This window comes from Schistocerca serialis, chromosome 3, assembly GCF_023864345.2.
Source record: "Schistocerca serialis cubense isolate TAMUIC-IGC-003099 chromosome 3, iqSchSeri2.2, whole genome shotgun sequence".
NCBI classification, from domain to species: Eukaryota; Metazoa; Arthropoda; class Insecta; order Orthoptera; family Acrididae; genus Schistocerca; species Schistocerca serialis.
The window spans coordinates 704,001,841-704,025,824 of record NC_064640.1 but is presented as its reverse complement, the minus strand read 5'-3'; the positions used below and the strand labels follow the sequence as shown (position 1 = coordinate 704,025,824).

At 43.8% G+C, this 23,984-nt stretch overlaps 1 protein-coding gene across 1 annotated transcript in view; it reads right to left on the bottom strand.

Moving 5' to 3' along the window:
• Positions 1-21,574, bottom strand: part of LOC126469563 (uncharacterized) — a 635,094-nt gene extending 613,520 nt beyond the window's left edge. Inside the window, exon 1 of the mRNA XM_050096682.1 lies at positions 21,479-21,574. Within this exon, the coding sequence (XP_049952639.1) occupies positions 21,479-21,554 (76 nt within the window). The 5' untranslated portion in view covers positions 21,555-21,574. The remainder of the gene's footprint in view (positions 1-21,478) is intronic.
• Positions 21,575-23,984: the final 2,410 nt, after the last annotated feature.

The following is a 23,984-nucleotide window of genomic DNA, read 5'->3' as shown; positions in this document are numbered from 1 at the left end:
TGAGAATATCTGGGATGCCTTGAAACATGCTGTTCAGAAGAGATCTCCACCCCCTCGTACTCTTACGGATTTATGGACAGCCCTGTAGGATTCATGGTGTCAATTTCCTCCAGCAGTACTTCAGACATTAGTCAAGTCCATGCCACGCTATGTTGCGGCACTGCTACGTGCTCGAGGGGAGCCCTACAGGATATTAGGCAGGTGTACCAGGTTTTTTGGCTCTTCAGTGTAATTACATCAGTAGTATCTGGTAATACAACAGAAAAAATAGCGTTCTGTGACTTCCAAATTAGGAAAAGAATTTTTAAGTGGAAAAATTATCTTAAATGTCGTATTTTCGTCTTAATTTTGTAAATTAAAGGAAGCCCAAAGTTTGTGGGTGTCAACTAAATTTCAAAACAATAGGAGGGAGCTTTAACGTAAAACATCTAGCAGGTCTCCAGGACTTTTGGTTTATTAGTTATATAGTTTTTTGGTTCTCTACTGTTTTAAGAGTTATTTACAAAATATACATTTTTCAAAGGCCCGTACGATTTACAAAAATTCATATAGAGCTAAAATACTTTATTTCTTAACACCTATGATATAGAGGTCTAATATATAAATTTTTCAGAGAAATGTATGATCACGAGTTGACATGACCTGCATGATTTGAGATGAAATCGCCGGCTGCTGTGACCGAGCGGAGCTAGGCGCTTCAGTCCGGAACCACGCTGCTGCTACGGTCGTAGGTTCGAATCCTGCCTCGGGCATGGATGCGTGTGATGTCCTTAGGTTAGTTAGGTTTAAGTAATTTTAAGTCTAGAGGACTGATAACCTCAGATGTTAAGGCCCATAGTGCTTAGAGCCATCTGAACCATTTTAAGATGAAATCACCCAGTTTATTTAAAAACGCTCGTGTTGATTTTTTTACCATGTAATACAAAATTCCCTTCTGAATGAAGTGTGAGCGCAGTACTTCATTTTTGAAGTGTTTGAAACTAATTGGCTGTTAGTGTCAATAAAATTCTTCTGGGCTGTTGACCGCATTGTCAGCATATAAAACTGTCAGACGTTTCGGTACTATCGCAAGTGGTCTTCTCAGGGCCTTGTGCTGAGATGACTGTTGAATGAGAGAAGTTCTAGATGTTTTATAGTACCGGAGGAAGCTGTTTGCGTAATTTGACAGGGCACTTGAGGATAGGAGGAGGGGTCTTAGGCGTTCTTTGTAGGTCTTTTTATTATTATTTATCATTGGTGGAAACAGGTGAATTAGAATCGCGCGGTAGCTGTGATCTAGCGCTGTTTACTTGTTGCCAGGTGCGGGCAGCGGTATGCCTGCGTTCTTTGTACGCACGACCACCGCGGTCTTCCGCGCGTCTGTGTGAGATGCTTTGAGCGCGCTGTCCTCCCGTGCGCTGTCACTGCAGGCAGTCATGACGCCGGAAGCCAATACCCGTCCCCTCTATTCATGTTGGTGGGTCGCTTGGCTATTTCTGTCGCTTCTCTAATCTTCCTCCTCAATGTAAATGGTTGTTTCGCCAGTACGCGGGCTTCACGGAATATTAACAGCCCAAAAGAATTTTGTTGGCAGTGGCAACGGCTGCGGAAGCCTACGCTTACATTTAACTAGCACTTAGTTCTCAAATTCCTGCATGTGCGTGAAAAAAAAAAGACCATGAAATACAGTGAAAACAATAACACCCATCCATACCATAAAACTGCACACCACTTGCTTCATGTATTCCAAATCAGTTAACACGTCCTGTCAATCTTCAGTTTCTGCAGATTTGCACTGGATCACACAGTGCATTTTCAGTTTTTCCATTTTCAAAGATCTACGGCTGTCACTCAGGATGGTCTTGTACCTGTTAAAGCTCTTCTCCACATCACAGGACCTCATAGGAGCGTGCCGGCCGGAGTGGCCGAGCGGTTCTAGGCACTACAGTCCGGAACCGCGCGACCGCTACCGTCGTAGGTTCGAATCCTGCTTCTGGCATCGATGTGTGTGATGTCCTTAGGTTAGTTAGGTTTAAGTAGTTCTAAGTTCTAGAGGACTGATGACCTCAGATGTTAAGTCCCATAGTGCTCAGAGCCATTTGAACCATAGGAGCGTATTTGAAGGTAGGAAGGTCGCTGCAGACCAGATTTGGTTCATTTTCTTCAAAATGTCGCATTCCTAGAAAGACTGTCACTAATTTTGCACATTGTAGAGTAGCCAATTGTCAACTTTGTCGATCACACGACCACGAAGTCTATCCACTCTACACACGCTGCACTATATCCAGGCGTCGCACAGTCGAGTACTAGCAGCTTCCAGTCGTTTGATGGCTTTTGATACCATTTAAAAGTTTGCATTGATGTAGGCCAAGTTTGCAGACAAGGAATCTATAAAAACTTCTTTTATAGTTTTCAACAGCATTAAGCCAAAAACCTCATCGTGTAAGAACAGGCTGAGGGAGGAGGGACATTGAAGGTGCTTGCTCTTTAAATTTCTGTACCCGTAGCGGAACTTTCAAATAGATTTTCCTGCCACAGAAAATTACCTTGGCCACATCGAGGTAATTTGATCGTACCTTTTATGCAACTCTGCGTAATTCATGTGCAACGCAAGTGACGTACACCGAACTGAGGTGAAGAGTCTAAAGCACCTAGACTGCATAAGCCATGAATGAAGCACCATCTGTTACTAGCAGCAAAACGTTGTCCCTATTCACATAAAAAATGGTTCAAATGGCTCTGAGCACTATGGGGCTTAACTGTTGAGGTCATCAGTTCCTAGAACTTAGAACTACTTAAGCCTAACTAACCTAAGGACATCACACACATCCATTCCCGAGGCAGGATTCGAACCTGCGACCGTAGGGGTCGCGCGATTCCAGACTGTAGTGCCTAGAACCTCTCGACCACTCCGGCCGGTTATTCACATCATCCAGCCACAGTCGTAGCTTCATAGAGTTTTCAAACAAAATGGCAAGTGTCGAGTTGTGTATTCTCTCGAAAGCTTTACATGTTAAGAAGAACATTTCTCCAGGTCTGCCATTTTTTCGAACACGAATAACACCACTGGCAACATAGCGCCCACACACATTGGGGTTTCATCTATGGACACCCAGCCTTTTGGTCAGCAACACTAATTCGTATGTTTTTGGGCACCTTGCCGTAGCACACGGATAAATAGTTCTTTTTGACTGTAGATTCATCTGGAACTGGGCTTCTTATGTACGTCCCTAAAAACTTTGTGAGATGCATGGATCTTCAGCTTCACAAATGCAATGTCGCAAGGCACCGTCATCTCACCCAAGGATTGCACGGTTGAAGATCGACCTGTCTGCGTTTGTCTGTTGTTATTTTCAGCACTTCTATCGCACAGTTGCTGTATTTGTCGGTATTACAGTGTTGCTGCAGTTTAAGCGTTACTGTTCACTATCTTCAACTTCACGTAATTTACAAAATAATATTTCTCCGTCAGTACTAAAGGACTGCTCTCCAAACCACATAACCTCACAACTTCATGCTGTTGCAGCACTTTACTTTCGGCATGCTGAACCAGACTCAAACTGAATAGCGTGACCACTTTTGTGATATTAATTACGTCGGAAGCCCCCTTTGTTGCTTTCGAGAGCGTTCTGACGATCCCGCGCAACAGTTTCTCACGTCAGCGAACCGTCTAATGTGCTTGTCTGCAACAGGCCTGTCAAATTAAGCTTTGTAGTAATTGTTGTGTTTATTTGTGACAATATCACCTGAAACATTGACTTGTGAGCGACATTGAGAGGTTTTTATTCTTGTGTCCTTACATATCCAAGTACATGCATTTGCGGCGAAAGTTGATCGAAATGTGACCTGTTACTGTAAAAGATGTAAATATGACCTTATATACAATAGAAATACATTGTTCCTCACTACAATACCTGGATTCGTGCATAAATTATTGTAAAATCCACCCTACATATGAGGAAAAAATATGACTTGTCATTAAAATCTGGGTCCTACTAATGATTATTATTAAACAATATACCGAACTATTTCGAGAGCGCTAACATATTTACAGTGCTGATATACCGCAGCAATTTTACCAGCCCTTTTACTACCCGGCTTGTATTTTTGATGTTCAAATAAATCTGTATGAAGATTGCAACAACAGCCACGTTGCTCAAGAGAAATATACGGGGATTCACAGAAAGCACGAGAAATTTTTAAACATTGTTAAATGAAATATACATCGTTAACTCCATACGACTGTTTCAAAACTGTTGATATCATTGGTTCTCTACTCTGATCTACTTATAATACGCTGGGAGAAGTTATGTGAATCTCACAGTCCGAACAAACAGCAGAGAACATTACATCATTTCAAGATTATCAGTTTTTTTGCTTTAAATGTGTACTGCGGAAGTCAGAAGAAATGAACGTTTGACTCTGTTCGAGAACTTTCGACTTTTATTTGGTCAGTGATGTCAGCGTCCCGCCACACTTGCACACGAGCAGCGTTAAATCTCTACGGCCGGACGACTTATCGGGCGAAACGCTAATACAGCAAATTAGATACACAAACCTTCCTCGTAAATCAGTATGTATGTTAGCGAAGAGCGTATGAAAACCCCTACAGTAATTCCTGAGGTTATCTTTCACACATTAACGGAAGAACGCGGTGAATGGCTTTAACTGATAATATGTAAAGACGACTGTTAGTATATTCGTTTTATCCACCGCCATGTGGCATAAGCATCTTTCTCTCCTAATGGCAGCATAGTGGTGTTGCAGGTGTATACAAGAGTGTATGTTATGACGATTAATGGAGTCACATACTAACAATACAACTATGAGGCTATCTAGCTTAATCTCTGAGCGTACATCTGTTGGGCGGTACTGACTTTGAATATGTCCTGACAAATGAAAACATATGTCAAGGAAGATTAGGGTTTAAAACATCGTCCACGGTGATGTCATTAGGAAGGGAACACAAATTCGTATTTGAGAAGGATGACGAAATCAGCAGTGACATTGTCACACGAAGCACGCAGTAAAACAATTTAAAAAAAAAAAAAACACGAAAAATTTAAATTTGGATGTCCGGAACGCGATTTTAACCGTAGTACTCCCGAATGTAAGTCCAATGTTTGAACCGTTGTGCCACCTCATGCGGTATAGTGCAGAGCTGGATTCGAACCTGGGATTCCTGCTTATCACGAGGCGTCGCCTAAGTCTATTACACTATCAGAGAACGTCTGAAAGGCGCAAACATACAAATAAATAGTCGGAGGCTCTCACGTCCATCATTTCCGTCACTTTCGATGTAACATTTCCTGGTTCAAAATGGCTCTGAGTACTATTGGTCTTAACATCTGAGGTCATCAGTCCCCTAGAACTTATAACTACTTAAACTTAACTAACCTAAGGACATCACACACATCCATGCCTGAGACAGCATTCGAACCTGCGACCGTAGCGGTCGCGCGGTTCCAGACTGAAGCGCCTAGAACTGCTCGGTCACAACGGCCGGCTAACATTTCCTGCTCACGATATGCATGAGTTACGGGCCCGAATCAGTCTGGCAAAAATATTCATTTTTCGTGATATATTCGTTTCGTTTCAGGTTCAGTACTTCGCAGCAGTGTCACTGATTTTACCCTCTTCATTCCATTCAATTCGCTTAAGTGGATTTCATGCAACAGAACTACTATCATCGGTATGAATGCGAAGGAATGAGTACATCGTATGTTCCAAAACGCCAAGCATAGAAACGAGATTTTCTGGAGCTCATAACTCAGGCTCTATTGGTAATAGAAAGGTAGGGTCAACTGTTATGGGGCTGGAGACTATTGGTTTACCGAACAGAAGGCTCGTCTAGCCTACATTGCTGGGTCAAACTATGGTTCAAATGGCTCTGAGCACTATGCGACTTAACTTCTTATGTCATCAGTCGCCTAGAACTTAGAACTAATTAAACCTAAGGACATCGCACACATCCATGCCCGAGGCAGGATTCGAACCTGCGACCGTACCGGTCGCTCGGCTCCAGACTGTAGCGCCTAGAACCGCACGGCCACTCCGGCCGGCGGGTCAAAGTATGAATGTTATATACTTCCTCCTGCTTAGGCAAATGGAGCAAATCGGTTGGTTCTTTATTTGATGTCTATGGTGGGATTCACAGGATTTATGGAGGCATCGTTAGTTTATGGGTTGTTCCTCTTAAAAACCCCAAAAAAGTGTTTTTTACTGTATTTTCGCCGTCACCTGCGGACCAAAACCCAGCCGAGGTTACCAAGACGGGCTACGCACAGCAAATGGCTGATATTATTACGATATATTCCTGATATTCCGATCTCGAATAACCTTGAAAATTTACTTGATACCCTTACCCATTTACAAGATACAGAAGTCCACAGTTACCCTACTGCGACCCGTGAAACACGGTCTGAGGGGAAATCTCAATAATAAATAACGGCAGAAAATTGCTCATGTTTTAACCGTACATTCACTAGGAATTTATGTAGAAGACCGATTCCCCGTTTCCAGAAATCTTTGTCTAATATAGAGAAACACCACAAAAATTTGGCTTTTGGGTACCAAAACCCAGCAGCGTATTCGGAAACTGCTATGCACAGCAAACGACTGCAATTTTTAAACTGTATTCCTAATATCCCGATGTGTAACGCCCTCGAAAATTTTCTTCATATCTCCATCTGTTTCCTAGATACACAGGTTCAAAGTTATCCTACTTGTACACGTAAAATACGCACGTAAAATCTGGTGTGAGGCGAACACGCAGTTTATAAACTGACTTAGTAGAGAGTGTCTCCATTATCATTTGCGAACCCTAAGCCGTTGTACTGAAGAACATGCAATTATTTTTGCTCGTAAAATCGGATCTGAGGTGTAAAATTAGTTTTGAGTTATTTCAGTTATTTTCAAATGAGGTACATGCCTTGATGCTGCAGGGAAAAGACGAGAACCAGAGGGAAAATGTTTTTGTGGGAGCACAAAAAATGCGAATATGTTCCTGTTCATTTAAAAGACTATGACTGAAAAGTGGGATACCGGCTGCCTCATTCTACCTTCCTTAGCATCTTTAAGAATTTTCTCAAAGGTTTTGGTACGCAGATATATTCACACAGTTTTTGTTGAGCGACAGAAAATAGTGGCAGTGGCAAAGAGTCGAAAAAGTAGTAAATATTGGAAGATAGTAGACAGTGGTTCTGTTATAGGAACAGCGAAGGAGACATAGTGCTAGGAAACGAGTGAAGGTAACAGTGATGGTGGGGGGAGGAGGGAGGGGGGGGGGGAATAGAGAGAAATAAAGAGCTGAAGTGAGTGACAGCCAGTGATAATGAGAGACAGAGTCTATGAGAATGACAACGAGGAAGAGAGAGATAGTGACAGTGAGAAGATACTGCAGATGTGGGAAGGAAGGAATGAGATAGTAGCAGTAAGAGAGAGAAAGAGGGACACAGTGACTGTGAGAGGTGACTGTAGTAGTAGTAGGACAGAAGAAAGGGGATTGTGGCTGTGGCACAGGAGACAATTACAGAGAGACACAAAGAGATAATGAGCTTGGTTGAACGAGTGAGTGAGATAGGGCAACTGGGAGTGGATGAGTATGAGCGACTTACAGCGACAGACTGGTGGGTCTAAGTGAGTTACAGTTAGGGGAGTTCATGGGAGTTTGAGGCGAGTTGCATGTTAACAAAAGCGTGAATATGCTCTCATCCCAAGGCTTTTTGGAAAATTTTAAAGGTGCTGAGAAAGGTAAAAGAAGGCAGCTGGATATCCACTTTTCAGCCACCGTTTTTTAATTTAAATAAACAAGAGCATATTCGCATTTTTTGTGCTCCAGTAGGAACGCTGGTAATAACCTAGTGAAAAATGTTGTGCACCACCTGCATTTCTGCACACGTGTGAGGACTAAATTCAAAGCGTGCGGGGAATGAAACTAAGAAAATAACTTCACTGTTAGAGTAAAATAATATAATGACCAAAATAAAGAATTTCTATTCCAAACCACACATTCTTTCACAGCTGTAAAATCGAGATACCTTGCTGTGTAACATTCATTACCGTGTTGCTTCACTCCATGCGTTGTAAGGTGCTTGGATCCATCTCGGCATGCAGTATCTGGCCACCTCCATACTCTTCAACGACGATCGCCCGTCAAGAAAAGACTCCTGCGCTCGTCGGTTAAGGGAATGCGACGGTACTGATACAAGTTCCACTCGAGGTGCCTGTGCACTTAATTAACCTACCACGATGCTGAGGATTTTTAACGTCGTTAGTAACGGACGCCTAGAGGCCACACTGGTCATGGGATGGTTGCGAAGTGTCTGGTTAGACAGGCCCTCCATGCCAGTTGCCTCCAAAAGACGCAGGTTAGTTGAGTTCTCATGGGGTACCTACGAAACATAACATGCAGTCCAGTAATATTAATGTGCCCAACTGTCAAATGCTTGAATAACCACCTTTTGCAGCGCAGACCGCTTCGAGAGGTGCACGAAGAGAGTCATTATGTTCTTGAAGGTATCGGGAGTAATGTGGGGCCATGCCGACGCCAGTGCCATGGCTGGCTGCGATATGTTTTCCGGTTGATGATCCATGGCGCGAACAGCCCGATAGAGATTCTCTATTCCTATTAAATTCGTACAGTTTGGTGTTCAGTGGAGTACGGTAAAATCATCGTGGCTCTTTTCGAACCACACACGTACACAGCGAGCTGTATTACACGTTGCATTGACCTACTGGTATCCATCGTGCCAAGAAAAAACTAACTGTATGTAGGGGTGAACATGATCCCCTGGGGTAGGTGCATACTTGTGTTGATCCACTGCGCCTTCCAGAATGACGGGATCACTCAGGCAATGCCATAAAAACATTCCCCAGAACATAACGCTCCCTCCTCCGGCCTGGACCCTTCCGACGACTGTTGCTGGGTGTTTGCTTTCAGACATGTCGCGCCGTACAGGCCAATGGCCATTTGTCGCCTGAAAATCCACGTGTCACCATTCAGTGGACGTTCATTTGCGATACTGCCGTGCAAATTCCAGCCTTTGTCGTGAAGCATCCCCAACTCTCTTGTGGTTCCCTGTTCAGGTACTCCACGTCGACGTCTGCTCGTAGATACGTATCGTCGGTAGGTTTTCCGGCTTTACTTCCCGACTTGACAGCGACGACTCTCCGATGAGGTGCGGGCCTTGTATTTTGCTATTACTGCGAGTCTTGTAAATATCGCTTTTATTTAATAATTTTGTCGGCTAAAACTCTCCCCTTTTATGATTAAGACAGTCTGAGCCACCTTTCGGAGGGAGTAGGGACGTCAAAGAGTCACAAAAGTTCATATTTAGCAGTCCGTAAAACACGTAAACGTTCACTTCAGTTAGCGTGTTAGTTAATGCCTACGCTTTCCGCTAGATGGTGCTGACCTACTGCTGAACAGCTTTGGTTCCGTAAAAAAATGGCTATGAGCGCTATGGGACTCACTTGCTGAGGTCATAAGTCCCCTAGAACTTAGAACTACTCAAACCTAACTAACCTAAAGACATCACATACATCCATGCCCGAGGCAGGATTCGAACCTGCGACCGTAGCGGTCGCGCGGTTCCAGACTGCAGCGCCTAGAACCGCTCGGCCACTCCGACCGGCTTGGTTCCGTGAAACCTTCACTGATTAGTACTAGGTAAATGAAATAAGTACAACACTCTTGTATTTCACTTTCAGCCTATATTCAAGGATTAAGATGGTGATGGATGATGGTCTATTTAAAAGGTTCCTAGCCTGGAGGAATCTAAATAGTCCGCAATGTCGATATGCCCGCGCTCTACGTTCAGATTCGCAACTAACGGTACACGACATTTTCAAAAGTCCACACGTTAATATCTGAATACCGGTACCTCTGAATTCACTCGTATCAGCAGATAATTTGAGTTTCTGTCGTCTATATGTCCGTAACGTTCCAATATAATGACGATCAGGCCTTTTTATAGGTTTTTCATCACAAGAGTTTGTCACTGCCTTCTCCATGACGGAGCTTCCGTGGTTTTGCTGTACTTAGACGTTAAACTACTTCCTGATATACTATAATTTTGATCTGCAATTACCGAACTCTGATTCTACACTATTTTCCCTTCTAAAAATTCTATTCTTAATTTTAAATTCTTTTTTCTATATCTTTTATCACTGCAAACTGAACCGAGGTGTTACAGTCGCCGATGAACGGCAGGCGGCATTGGTGCAAGAACCAGGGGGAGGCTTGTACGCAGCAACGTTCGCTGATACGGTCGTTGAGGAGACACTGTTGCCATCCCGAAGGTTCATCTGGGCTGTCAGTTAATCAATAGTTGCACGTCTATTCGCCCGTACACATCTCCGCAACCGTTTGCATCCCTGTCTTCTATGGGCCCCGGTGCACCATAGCTGCCTCGGCGTTGGTTTTGGATAGCACCATATTGCCATGCACGGTATACTTTAGCCGAGCGGCATGCGAACACTTTAAAAACTTAGCCCTTTCGGAAATTCTACCATCCTTGGTCCTAAAGCCAATGATCTTGCCGCTTCTGAACGTTAGTTAAATCTCTCTGTGTCCGAGTTGGGACACAGTTATGCGCGTTCTCCCAACACGCATTATACAGGGTGAGTCACCTAACATTACCGCTGGATATATTTCGTAAACCACATCAAATACTGACGAATCGATTCCACAGACCGAACGTGAGGAGAGGGGCTAGTGTAATTGGTTAATACAAACCATACAAAAATGCACGGAAGTATGTTTTTTACCACAAACCTACGTTTTTTTAAATGGAACCCCGTTAGTTTTGTTAGCACATCTGAACATATAAACAAATACGTAATCAGTGCCGTTTGTTGCATTGAAAAATGTTAATTACATCCGGTGATATTGTAACCTAAAGTTGACGCTTGAGTACCACTCCTCCGCTGTTCGATCGTGTGTATCGTAGAGCACCGAATTACGTAGGGATCCAAAGGGAACGGTGATGGACCTTAGGTACAGAAGAGACTGGAACAGCACATTACGTCCACATGCTAACACCATTTTGTTGGTCTTTTTCACTGACGCACATGTACATTACCATGAGGGGTGAGGTAGACGTACACACGTGGTTTCCGTTTTCAATTACGGAGTGGAATAGAGTTTGTCCCGATATGTCAGGCCAATAGATGTTCAATGTTGTTGCCATCATTTGCTGCACACAATTGCAATCTCTGGCGTAATGAATGTCGTACACGTCGCAGTACATCTGGTGTAATGTCGCCGCAGGCCGCCACAATACTTTGTTTCATATCCTCTGGGGTTGTAGGCACATTACGGTACACATTCTCCTTTAACGTACCCCACAGAAAGAAGTCCAGAGGTGTAAGATCAGGAGAACGGGCTGGCCAATTTATGCGTCCTCCACGTCCTATTTAACGCCCGTCGAACATCCTGTCAAGGGTCAGCCTAGTGTTAATTGCGGAATGTGCAGGTGCACCATCATGCTGATACCACATACGTCGACGCGTTTCCAGTGGGACATTTTCGAGCAACGTTGGCAGATCATTCTGTACAAACGCGATGTATTTTGCAGCTGTTTGGGCCCCTGAAATGAAGTAAGGACCAATGAGGTGGTCGCCAATGATTCCGCACCATACATTTACAGTCCACGGTCGCTGTCGCTCTACCTGTCTGAGCCAGCGAGGATTGTCCACAGACCAGTAATGCATGTTCCGTAGATTCACTGCCCCGTGGTTTGTGAAACCCGCTTCATCGGTAAACAGGTAGAACTGCAACGCATTCTCTGTTAATGCCCATTGACAGAATTGCACTCGATGATTAAAGTCATGTAGCGACACATGAAACGGGTGAAAGCTGTGACGATGCAGTATGCGCATGACACTACTTTGACTCAGTCCACCGGCTCTCGCAATGTCCCGTGTACTCATGTGTGGGTTCATGGCAACAGCAGCTAACACCAACTGCACCCGCTTCTCCTGTGACGGGCCTGTTACGGACCCCTTTGCGTGCAACGACCATACCTGTTGCATACAGTTGGCGGTAGATGTTTTGCAATGTGCGGCACGTTGAATGCTCTCTGTCCGGGTACCGTTCTGCATACACCCTGCAGGCTTCAGCTGCATTTCGTCGACACTCGCCATAGATGAGTATCATCTCCGCCTTTTCAGAGTTCGAGTACACCATGATCACAGTTCCTACAACACTACACTATCACAGACGTCTGGTAACACGGTGTACAACAGTTGGTCTGCGTGCGGAGACGAATGCAGAATAACAATAGCAGTAAGCGCTACATGCGGACACTGCGACAGCTAGATCAAACCACAACAGTGCACTACAGCCACACTCGTAAACACGGTCGTCATCGTAAACATGTCCCTGCAGATGCTGCTCGCCGACCGTGGCCCGTGTTTGTTACAACACGCAACTGAACGTCGGAGGTTTCAAGCGTCAACTTTAGGTTACAATATCTCCGGATGTAACTAACATTTTACAATGCAACAAACGGCACTGATTACGTATTTGACTATATGTTCAGGTGTGCTAACAAAACTAACGTGGTTCCATTTAAAAAACCGTAGGTTTGTGTTAAAAAACATACTTCCGTGCATTTTTGTATGGTTAGTATTAAACAATTACACTAGCCCCTCTCCTCACGTTCGGTCTGTGGAATCGATTCGTCAGTATTTGATGTGGTTTACGAAATATATCCAGCGGTAATGTTAGGTGAATCACCCTGTATACCTTCCGCTGCTAGTGGGCCGAGCGGTTCTGGGCGCTTCAGTCTGGAACTGCGCGACTGCTACGGTCGCAGGTTCGAATCCTGCCTCGGGCATGGATGTGTGTGATGTCCTTAGGTTAGTTAGGTTTAAGTAGTTCTAAGTTCTAGGGGACAGATGACCTTAGAAGTTAAGTCCCATAGTGGTCAGAGCCATTTTTTTTTCCGCTGCTAGTGCTGCCACCTGCTGCCTATGAGTAGTTATCGCACGTTCACGTCCGAGCATAGGCGGTGGTCACATTAATGTCAGTTGACCGTGCATGTTAGTAGTGGTTATCAACTAGTTTTTTGAGCGCGAGCAACAGTTCATCGATGTTTTGTGACTCAAGATACCGTTGAATGTTCGATTGACGTCGATGTGGTGGACGCCATTAAGGAGAATAACTTCCGTGGTGCTAAATCTTCTCGCCGTAAATTCTGTCAATGCATGCACCGTCTAAGCTGAAAATCACTCCTCAAGAGGCATGTCGGTTTACAGAACAGCTCGCACTAGCTGCACGATAGGAGACACCGAAGTAAATCTATATTGCTAAATCTATACTCCTAGTGGAATATAGATTTACTTTTACGGCCACTACATTGGTGGCTGTTTGTTGTGATTTGCTGTCGTCAAAAGAGGACTGAGAAAGAGATTGCGACCTAAGAAATGAAGTGTTATGCGAGTCATGAGGATAGTTCAAAACCGTTTTTGAGCAATTCAGAGCCGGCTGGTGTGCCCGTGCGGTTCTAGGCGCTTCAGTCTGGAACCGCGTGACCGCTACGGTCGCAGGTTCGAATCCTGCCTCGGGCACGTATGTGTGTGATGTCCTTAGGTTAGTTAGGCTTAAGTAGTTCTAATTTCTAGAGGACTGATGATCACAGATGTTAAGTCTTATAGTGCTCGGAGCCATTTTGAGCAATTCAGTTACGTAAAGTCAACATGCAACATGGCACCAAAATAACAATTCGGTATACTTGTTTTATTATGCATTGTTTTTGGCAAGCAAAAATGATACCAGAATAAGGAGAGGTAATTGGAAAGGAAGTGAGACAGAGAAGGGGTTGAGAGGAATGGATGGATAGACGGGCGATGAGGTGTGCTGAGAAGCCTGCGGGGAGCTGCACGCTTTGCCTTTATGCGCATTAGCTGCCTCCCTCGGCTCTAACGAGCTGCTAATGGAACTCATCGGCGTCCAGAGTAATACAAATCAGAGGTCAAATATTCAGTACAGGAACAAAAGAATTCACAAATTATTTCCTTCCACAGGATTCCTCATCGTAAGATCTTTCACAAATAATTTTCTCTGTCAGAAAGATGAAAAAATTACTTTAATTTTGGTTTCCCACCGATGCATATTTATCGTTAGTAAGACTAGGTCGATTGTATTTTGAATGCTGCTGTTTTATTATTCATTTTTTAAATTACTTCTTGACCTTTTAGCTTACACTGTGCAGCCAGAACGCTGCATTTGCATTGAAAAATAAAACAATTAATTTACTCACCACGATTTTGGAATAGCATTCATTAGTTTAATTTACGAATAACTTTGAGTCCTTGTTGCGTTGTTATGTTCATATCAATTATACAGACCACCACACACGTGGGTACACAATTACAGCGAACCGTTCGCTGTCTAGTCGACTTACGCATTTACACTGAAGAGCCAAAGAAACTGGTACACCTGCCTAATATCGTGTAGGGCCCCCGCGAGCACGCAGAAGTGCCGCAACATGACGTAACATGCACTCGACTATTGTCTAAAGTAGTGCTGGAGGGAACTGTCACCATGAATCCTGCAGGGCTGTCCATAAATCCACCAGAGTACGAGGCGGTGGAGATCTCTACTGAACATCACGTTGCAAGGCATCCCTGATATCCTCAATAATGTTCATTTGTGGGGAGTTTGGTGGTCAGCAGAAGGGTTTAAACTCAGAAGAGTGTTTCTGGAGCAACTCTGCAGCAATTAAGGACGTGTGGGCTGTCGCATTGTCCTGCTGGAAATTTCCAAGTCCGTCGAAATGCATAATAGACATGAATGGATGCAGGTGGTCAGACAGGATGCATGCGTACGTATCACCTGTCAGAGTTGCATCTAGACGTATCTAGGGTCCCATGTCACTCCAACTACACATGCCCCACACCACTGCAGAGTCTCCACCAGTTTGAACAGTGCCCTGCTGACATATAGGCTGTGCGGAAGGGCTGCACTTCTGTCATGTTCAACGATTATCTTCAGTCGTTGTTAGTCCCGTCCTTGCAGGATCTTTTTCCAGCCGCAGCGATGTCGAAGATTAGATGTTTTACCGGATTACTGATATTCACATTATACTCGTGAAATGGTCGTACGGGGAAGCCGCCACTTCATCGCTACCTCGTAGTTGCTGTGTTCCATCGCTCGTGCGCCGTCTATAACACCATGTACAAACTCAATTAAATCTTGATAACCTGTCGTTGTAGCAGCAGTAACCGATCTAACTGCGCCAGACACTTGTTGTCTTATATAGGCGTTGTCGACCGCAAAGTCGTATTCTGCCTGTTTACATGCCTCTGTATTTAAATACGCATGCCTACGCCAGTTTCTTTGGCGCTTCAGCGTATGTAGATGAATACGCACTTACAAAGGAGATAGCTTACGAAATCCTCATCCGACCAATACTTGAATACTGTTCGTCGAATGGTTCAAATGGCTCTGAGCACTATGCGACATAACTTCTGAGGTCATCAGTCGCCTAGAACTTAGAACTAATTAAACCTAACTAACCTAAGGACATCACACACATCCATGCCCGAGGCAGGATTCGAACCTGCGACCGTAGCGGTCGCTCGGCTCCAGACTGTAGCGCCTAGAACCGCACGGCCGCTCCGGCCGGCACTGTTCGTCAGTATGTGATCAGTGCCAGATACGATAGACATTATAAGAGGTGTAACAGTAACTGTTTACAACGTGAAACAGTGGTGCAGATGAAGACGTGCCCAACAATTTGATACAGGACACTTGTCACCTGTCAAGTTGGGAAACTATCTCGAATATGCCTACGAAAACCATCTAAGCTACAGCGCACACACGTCATGCGAGATTTTCAATATTTTCTAATCCTCTTCGCGCAAACTATTACTCCAAGAGAGAAAATGACCACTGCCTTTTTTGTATAAGATTTGATTTAATTTAATTTAGTTTTCTACTGGGATAAGTTTCCACCAGTGGCCGCAGTTGCTGAGTTATTCAAGAAAAATTGCACAACTGACCTTCAAACGCAACCTTACCGCCACACTCCCCCCACCCCCCTTTCAATCCGCCCGTCACCCTGCCTATCAGGGTTTATGTTTGTAATATTTTGTTCATGGCCCTCCCTCATAGTACCGTACAATTATTTGCGACTACACGAATATTCCCATATTCAACCTTTCTTTATTTTCACTGACTGGGCTATTACGCCATCGTCACAGTCTGCAATTTCGTTAACATTTTTAATTTAAACTTTTCCGCGAGACTTAATGTAAAGCTTATGCAAAACCTACTTACTTTTACAATTCGTTCTACACTTACCCCTTGCAAGCACAGTTGTTTCGTAGCAAGAAGACCAGGCAAACAAAACGATTTAATTTTCAATTTTATCCAATTAAAATTCACAAAATTGTGAGAAAAAATTTACACAAATTCCAATTTTACAGTTTTTAACCCTTGGATGAATGAGTGGCTGGACTCGTAAAAATTCATGAGAAGGATAACGAGACCCCCACCTCAGAAGAAAGGAAAAAGCTATCATTAAAACAATATTATGAAATTATGATGGGTTTGATGGCACAGAATGAATAAGAGATTATTTATTATTATATTATGACCTTCGTTTTACTATGAGAAATACAATATCACGAATTATATTATAATTTATTGAGATTAAACAGCAAACTTCAAATTTTACTGGACATACACTAGAAATTCTCCTCATGAAAAATGCCTACTTTAGAAATTATTTGCCTATGTTTTTGCAAATATTTCTTCTGCGTTTGCTACATGTTTGGTCACTTCTGTCTAACATATGTGGGCACATGGAACATGTTGTTTAATCTTTGGCTGTTGGCGAGTAACTCCAAAACGTGCCATTGCTTTTAGAAGATTCTTTTGAAGTCGTGGGTTGTTGCCCCTCTTCTCCATATGAGAACGTTCCACTTCTTGTCCTGATTCCTTGAGGAATATTTACCTTTCATCAGATCTGCCTTCATAGTAGTTTGGGATGTTCCAGTGAAAATAAACACAAATTAGTTATGGGTGCTGCATCTGTTACATATGTGCATAAGTCTCTTTTGACTGTAGTTTACGTCAGCTCTTGACTTAGTTTTATTATTGAACAGAATTATCTCTGGCTGCTTTTTACGACCTTTATCTACTGTGGCACAGCGGTGCAGAGAACGGAGCAGTATGACACATCTGTTCTTTCTGGGTAAATGGCCTATAGTTGTAAAATGGTGTTCAGAACGGTGTGATGAGGATGAAACAGCTCTAGATTTGAAAGCCGTCATTTCTGGTGAAATTTACTTGTTGTTTTGTCTCGAAATTCCCACTGCTACAATCCTTCCCTGCAATATACACTCCTGGAAATGGAAAAAAGAACACATTGACACCGGTGTGTCAGACCCACCATACTTGCTCCGGACACTGCGAGAGGGCTGTACAAGCAATGATCACACGCACGGCACAGCGGACACACCAGGAACCGCGGTGTTGGCCGTCGAATGGCGCTAGCTGCGCAGCATTTTTGCACCGCCGCCGTCAGTGTCAGCTAGTTTGCCGTGGCATACGGAGCTCCATCGCAGTCTTTAACACTGGTAGCATGCCGCGACAGCGTGGACGTGAACCGTATGTGCAGTTGACGGACTTTGAGCGAGGGCGTATAGTGGGCATGCGGGAGGCCGGGTGGACGTACCGCCGAATTGCTCAACACGTGGGGCGTGAGTTCTCCACAGTACATCGATGTTGTCGCCAGTGGTCGGCGGAAGGTGCACGTGCCCGTCGACCTGGGACCGGACCGCAGCGACGCACGGATGCACGCCAAGACCGTAGGATCCTACGCAGTGCCGTAGGGGACCGCACCGCCACTTCCCAGAAAATTAGGGACACTGTTGTTCCTGGGGTATCGGCGAGGACCATTCGCAACCGTCTCCATGAAGCTGGGCTACGGTCCCGCACACCGTTAGGCCGTCTTCCGCTCACGCCCCAACATCGTGCAGCCCGCCTCCAGTGGTGTCGCGACAGGCGTGAATGGAGGGACGAATGGAGACGTGTCGTCTTCAGCGATGAGAGTCGCTTCTGCCTTGGTGCCAATGATGGTCGTATGCGTGTTTGGCGCCGTGCAGGTGAGCGCCACAATCAGGACTGCATACGACCGAGGCACACAGGGCCAACACCCGGCATCATGGTGTGGGGAGCGATCTCCTACACTGGCCGTACACCACTGGTGATCGTCGAGGGGACACTGAATAGTGCACGGTACATCCAAACCGTCATCGAACCCATCGTTCTACCATTCCTAGACCGGCAAGGGAACTTGCTGTTCCAACAGGACAATGCACGTCCGCATGTATCCCGTGCCACCCAACGTGCTCTAGAAGGTGTAAGTCAACTACCCTGGCCAGCAAGATCTCCGGATCTGTCCCCCATTGAGCATGTTTGGGACTGGATGAAGCGTCGTCTCACGCGGTCTGCACGTCCAGCACGAACGCTGGTCCAACTGAGGCGCCAGGTGGAAATGGCATGGCAAGCCGTTCCACAGGACTACATCCAGCATCTCTACGATCGTCTCCATGGGAGAATAGCAGCCTGCATTGCTGCGAAAGGTGGATATACACTGTACTAGTGCCGACATTGTGCATGCTCTGTTGCCTGTGTCTATGTGCCTGTGGTTCTGTCAGTGTGATCATGTGATGTATCTGACCCCAGGAATGTGTCAATAAAGTTTCCCCTTCCTGAGACAATGAATTCACGGTATTCTTATTTCAATTTCCAGGAGTGTATTTTGAAACAACCGAACACTTGTGAAAAATTGTCTACTGTAATATTTGTTGAGGGTCCTCCCAAGAGCTTTATTAGTGTCTTTACTAGAATTTTTGGCTGATCAGATTCCATAAAATGCATTCGTTTCCTCAAAGGTAGCGTTCTGCGAATTTTTTTTTCCCTTTATACTAGCAATGCGCTCACCTTCTAAACGAGAACAAATGGCATTGTTAGAGTGACAGTTACACTACTTGTTACTGATTCAGGTGGAATTCGCATGACGCTGTTTACTCTAATTCTGCTGCATGTTGGCTGTGTCTTACTCCAGTGAGTTCCATCAGGATCACCACTTCTGTAGTCGGTGTTCACTTGGAGTGTCAGAAGATGCGGATTCTCTACGCAGGTCACGCTTTGAGTATGATGAGAGCGCAGTTCATGCTGTGAAAACATGGCTACGAAGCCAGAACAAAAACTTTTATCAACAGGAAATACATGCTCTTATACAGCGCTGGCGAAAGAAACGCCCTAGAACGTGATTGAAACTATATAGGGAAATAGCGCATGTAGAAGAAATGCTGATTGATGCTGTCACGAAATTCTAACTTTTGACAGTAAATATGTTCTGAGAAAAAATTGTGCGATATTACTTACTGAAAGACCCTTGTACATCTAAGCTTTGGAGGTGCTAGCTAAAGACATCTGACTAAAGAAAAGAAAAGAAAGGAGGATCACGGACACGTCGAAAAGTCACTGGTGATGGAACACAAGCTCTCGAAGAACACTATTGAGAAGGAGTAATTTCCATTTATTTTCAACGGAATCATCCTGGTATTTAAGAAACTTTAATCTGAATCTGAATACCACTCCAGCTGAATGGGAGCGCAAGCCCTTAACCAAGATGACAATTTGCTTGGTACGTGCGACGAGACCAGTGTGAATTGCGTCTACAAGTGAGAAACACGTTGTGTGGTCTATGAGCTCTTCCTTGCTTGCGTTGGACAGAAACTTGTGGAACACAAGGTAGGCAAGCCAATTTTGACTTGATCTGATGGGAAAACGTTCACTGTTTAATGAAAAGTCAGAAATAACTTCTACTTTGTGGTAATATTGCCAACAATGACGTTCAATACTGGACGTCATTTAAAGTTGCTGAAGTATTATTGTCTTTTTCTCATGAATTCTGTAAATGAACTTTAAGATGGTGCTTAAGATATGGAGAGAATGCTAAGAGTGTGAAATGTGGCTTAAGACTGATGGGAAATTAGTCGATTACATTTTACAACGGTGTTACCGTGGAAGGAAACAATCCCCTCCAATCTCCCTAACGTATTGCATCTGGCATGTCTCTCAGCGCGGAAAGTTTTCTCAAAATTAACAGTAAATAATGATAATTACAATGCCCTTAATTTATCGAAACGCAAATTTAATTTAGGAAAGAAAAATAGCTACCTTCCAAAACGAGTTATAAAACATATAACTTTAAACGCCCTGATAAATTAAAACTCTGTGCTACACTAGGATTCGATCCCGAAACTTTGTGTTCCGAGGGTAATTCTCGTATCCGATGCTGCTCACAGTTTAAATCTGTTACGAAATTGCAAAACACGCTACAGAGTCAAAGACTGATCTTGGAAAACACCCGCTGCCCATAGGTTATGGCTTAGCTTCATGTCCGCAATATCCTTTTTGACAGGAGTACTAGTCAAGCAACGAATGCAGTAGAGTTTCTGCCAAGTTTAGAACGTAAGATAGAGGTACTGGCACCATTTCGGTCGTGTCTGGTTAGCTCAACTGGTCAGAGCACTGCCTGTGGAAAGCAGGATTGCGTATTCGAGTGTTGGTTCCAAACTCAGTTTGAAATCGTCAATGAATTTGAAAGCGAAGTACAATCCGTTACAGAGTGAAGAATTCATTCTGGAACACATAAATTCCTCCCAGGAACTGCAGCAGCAATGGCAATTTTCCCCAACAATAAGAGAAATTTTTGCTTGTATGAAAGACGTACCGATGATCGTCTTTGAAGTACTCCGTTTGCGAATGGAAAAGGTGATAGTGGTACAATAGACTCCCTCGACCACACCCCGTATGGCGTCTTGCTACACTACGTGACCAAACGCCACCCCAAACGTTTAACGCCTAGCGTCGTATTTAGGATACGTAATTGGATGTACAACGTATCGATATCACAGCTTTGTTATCCGTCGGAATGAAAAAACCGAGAGAATACGACAGATCGTAATTGCAACTGCCCACAAGTTGGAACACCGTCAAATTTCACTGCTTTTGTGTGTGCCTAAGTAAGCTGTAGTGATTTTGAGACCTGGAAATTCAGGAAAGCACGCAACCCAATAATATCTTTGTTAGGCCTAAAAAATTAGCAAACTATGATTATCTCAACTTTAAAACTCTTTCTGCCGTCATTGGACTACGGGCAATGGAGCAAAATTTTTAGTTTTTTTATTACTTCAGCAGATATACTGTGTTGCTGACAATACAATTCTAAAAATTGTGTGGTACAGATAAAGAATTCTGGACACAGACTTGTAGTGTGGGAGGTAACAGGAGAGCGCCATTTTTTAATTAGAGCTGCTCATCAGCAACGAGATCCTTCGCTGGCATGATTACAGAATTTCCATGCCGCCACAAGATCAGTAATTAACGCGGGCTATTAGCGTCTCTTCTCAGAGATAGCAGTTTATACGTGGAGAGGAATCACCACGGATTCTAGCGAAATCAACTTACCGTCTTGACGGGCAGCTAGCAAGGGCCACACTAGCGCCACGACCAGCGTCGTGGCCACGAAGGGAACCAACTGCATTGCATTCAGCTCATCCAGAAGCCTGTAACAAATGAAGCGAAAATAAAAAAAATTATACACAGTCTGAAACCTCACATTTTGAACAAAGATACAAAACATTTCTCAATTAAAGGGCAGTTTCAACTCAAAAAGATTATACGGAATGATTACACAGTTGTTCATGAGCTCACAAAATACTAAAATTGAGATTGTGGGCTAATCTGTTGACTGCAAATCTTTCACATCATCTCTCATAAACATTGCCACAACAGTGGTACATATCTAACAATTGTCAGTATTTTCATTCCAATTAGGTCATGTCGTGCTATTAAAAATGAAGCATGAAGTAAGCATGAGAGGAATTTACTAACAAAATCTGGTTACACACCTACGCTGCACGCTTTTTCGGGTAAGATGGTAATCGTATCAATAAGATAACGTTTATGCTGCCGATTTCCTTCCCTATTATTCCCCAATTCGAGCTTCTGATTCGTCTCTACTGACCACGTCGACAGTGGGAAGTTAAACCTTTATCTTCCTTCTTTCCGTGAAAGAATCGTTAAGCAAGCAATTAGCCGTTTGTTTTAATCTGTAGCCTGTGTGCTGCATATGAGACTGTGACAGTTGATTAAAGACCCTGATTTTACAGTACTTCCACTCATTTTACCTGACAAGTAGAGCATCGAAACAGAACATCACCTTTTGCTGTCACCTCCATAATAGGTAGGGTTGTAATATATGCCGTGGAATCATGCATCTAGCTTTCTCCACAGACAAAAGGAATGAGTGATGCAGTGTATATTTCGTAGTGAGGACAAAGAGGCATGTAGATATGTAGATATTTCAGCAAGACAATGAACCACCGAGCAAGGCGTCACACTGGAGTCGCATTCGGAAGGACGGCGGTACAAATGCCCGTCTGGCCATTCAAATTTATCTGCTTTTGACTCCCTTAAATCGTTTAAAGAAATTTCCCGGATGGTTTCACTGAAGTGACACAGAAGATTTCTTTCCCTTTCAGTGGCCAATCCGAGCTTCTGATTCGTCTCTAGTGGTCATGTCGTCTTCGACTGGACATTATAAAGAAATAATGAACCGAAGCTACAGTAGAAATGAGCTGGCAATGGTTACTTTATATAATACAGCAGTTGTCAGAAACAGGTTCACATACGCTAGATATTTATTTAGTTGAGTAATCGTAGCCAACAGTGGAAACAGAAGTCCACAGTGTGAATAGTAGCTCAAAATAAAAGTTCATACAACCCCTGTCAAGAGTCTACAGCAACATGAAGCAAGATGAGACAATTGCCCTGTGGAATCAATATCTAACGCTCGGAAATATAGTGCAACCAACACGAAATTAATTTGCTGTACACAAATGGACGCGTTTGATGTGAAGAGTACTCATTTAGTTTTTAATGAAAAAGCAATTTTATTACACGAAAAATGTCGTAAGTAAATGCCAGGTTCAGTCTGATTAAGATTTAAAGGTAATATGATACATGTGATGCTTGTGTTGCAAAGGTTGAAATATGTTGAGATCACTTAGTATAAAACTCGTCGTTCCGAAATCTTATGGAAATGAATACGCGTGTGGACGGTGTGAAAGATCATCGAAGTTTGGGTGAAATATTCGTGTCAATGTGATGAGGAATAACATGTGCTAGAGTTCTGGAAGACATGACTTTACTACAGCTGGAACGGCCCACTCAGGACATGACTGTACTACAGATGGAACGATCCACTTGTCGGCAGTAATTAAATGCTAAGTTTAAGTTTCTTGATGTTGGTCACAGTTGACTTCAGAGTTACTCGGTTGACTCGTCTGTCAGAGGTTTTTCTATTGGTTACTACGTCAGCAGATTGGTTGAATCTACCTTCACCAGACGCTGACTCTGATCTATGAGATGATGGTGACGATGATGATGATGTGTGTGACGTTATTCGCGTGCGAAGAATATAACAATATTTTTTTTGCTTCCATGTTGTTTTCTGGAACGCAGGTTGTGATGACAGACCCGAGATCGAGGTTAGGTTGAAAGGTACCTGTAAGTCAGCGAAGCAGAAGAATGTAATATCCCGAAAATAACTACAAGTCTTTTAATGGTGAAAATTATAGCGTATTGTATTTTGATGAGTTGTTTATGTCCGCCATTTTGACAGTGCCATAGGTCAAAGCAGACGCGAGGTACTGACAGGCTCAATAATCCCTTAAAGGGTTTCCGTTAGTGGTAGACGGAGGAGAGCTACTGGAAATATCCATGACTTGGCACAAGGAAATGAAACAGTTGCTATAGCGCTGACTGACTGAAAGACTGAAGTGTTAAGCATCTTCCATGGAGTCATTTTGAACTGCATGTGTAGAGATGCGACTGCGGATTTTCTCAGAGAGAAGCTGTGAGTTGCTCGCACGTCCTAGGAAATGAGGAGGAGGAACAATACTGCATTGTA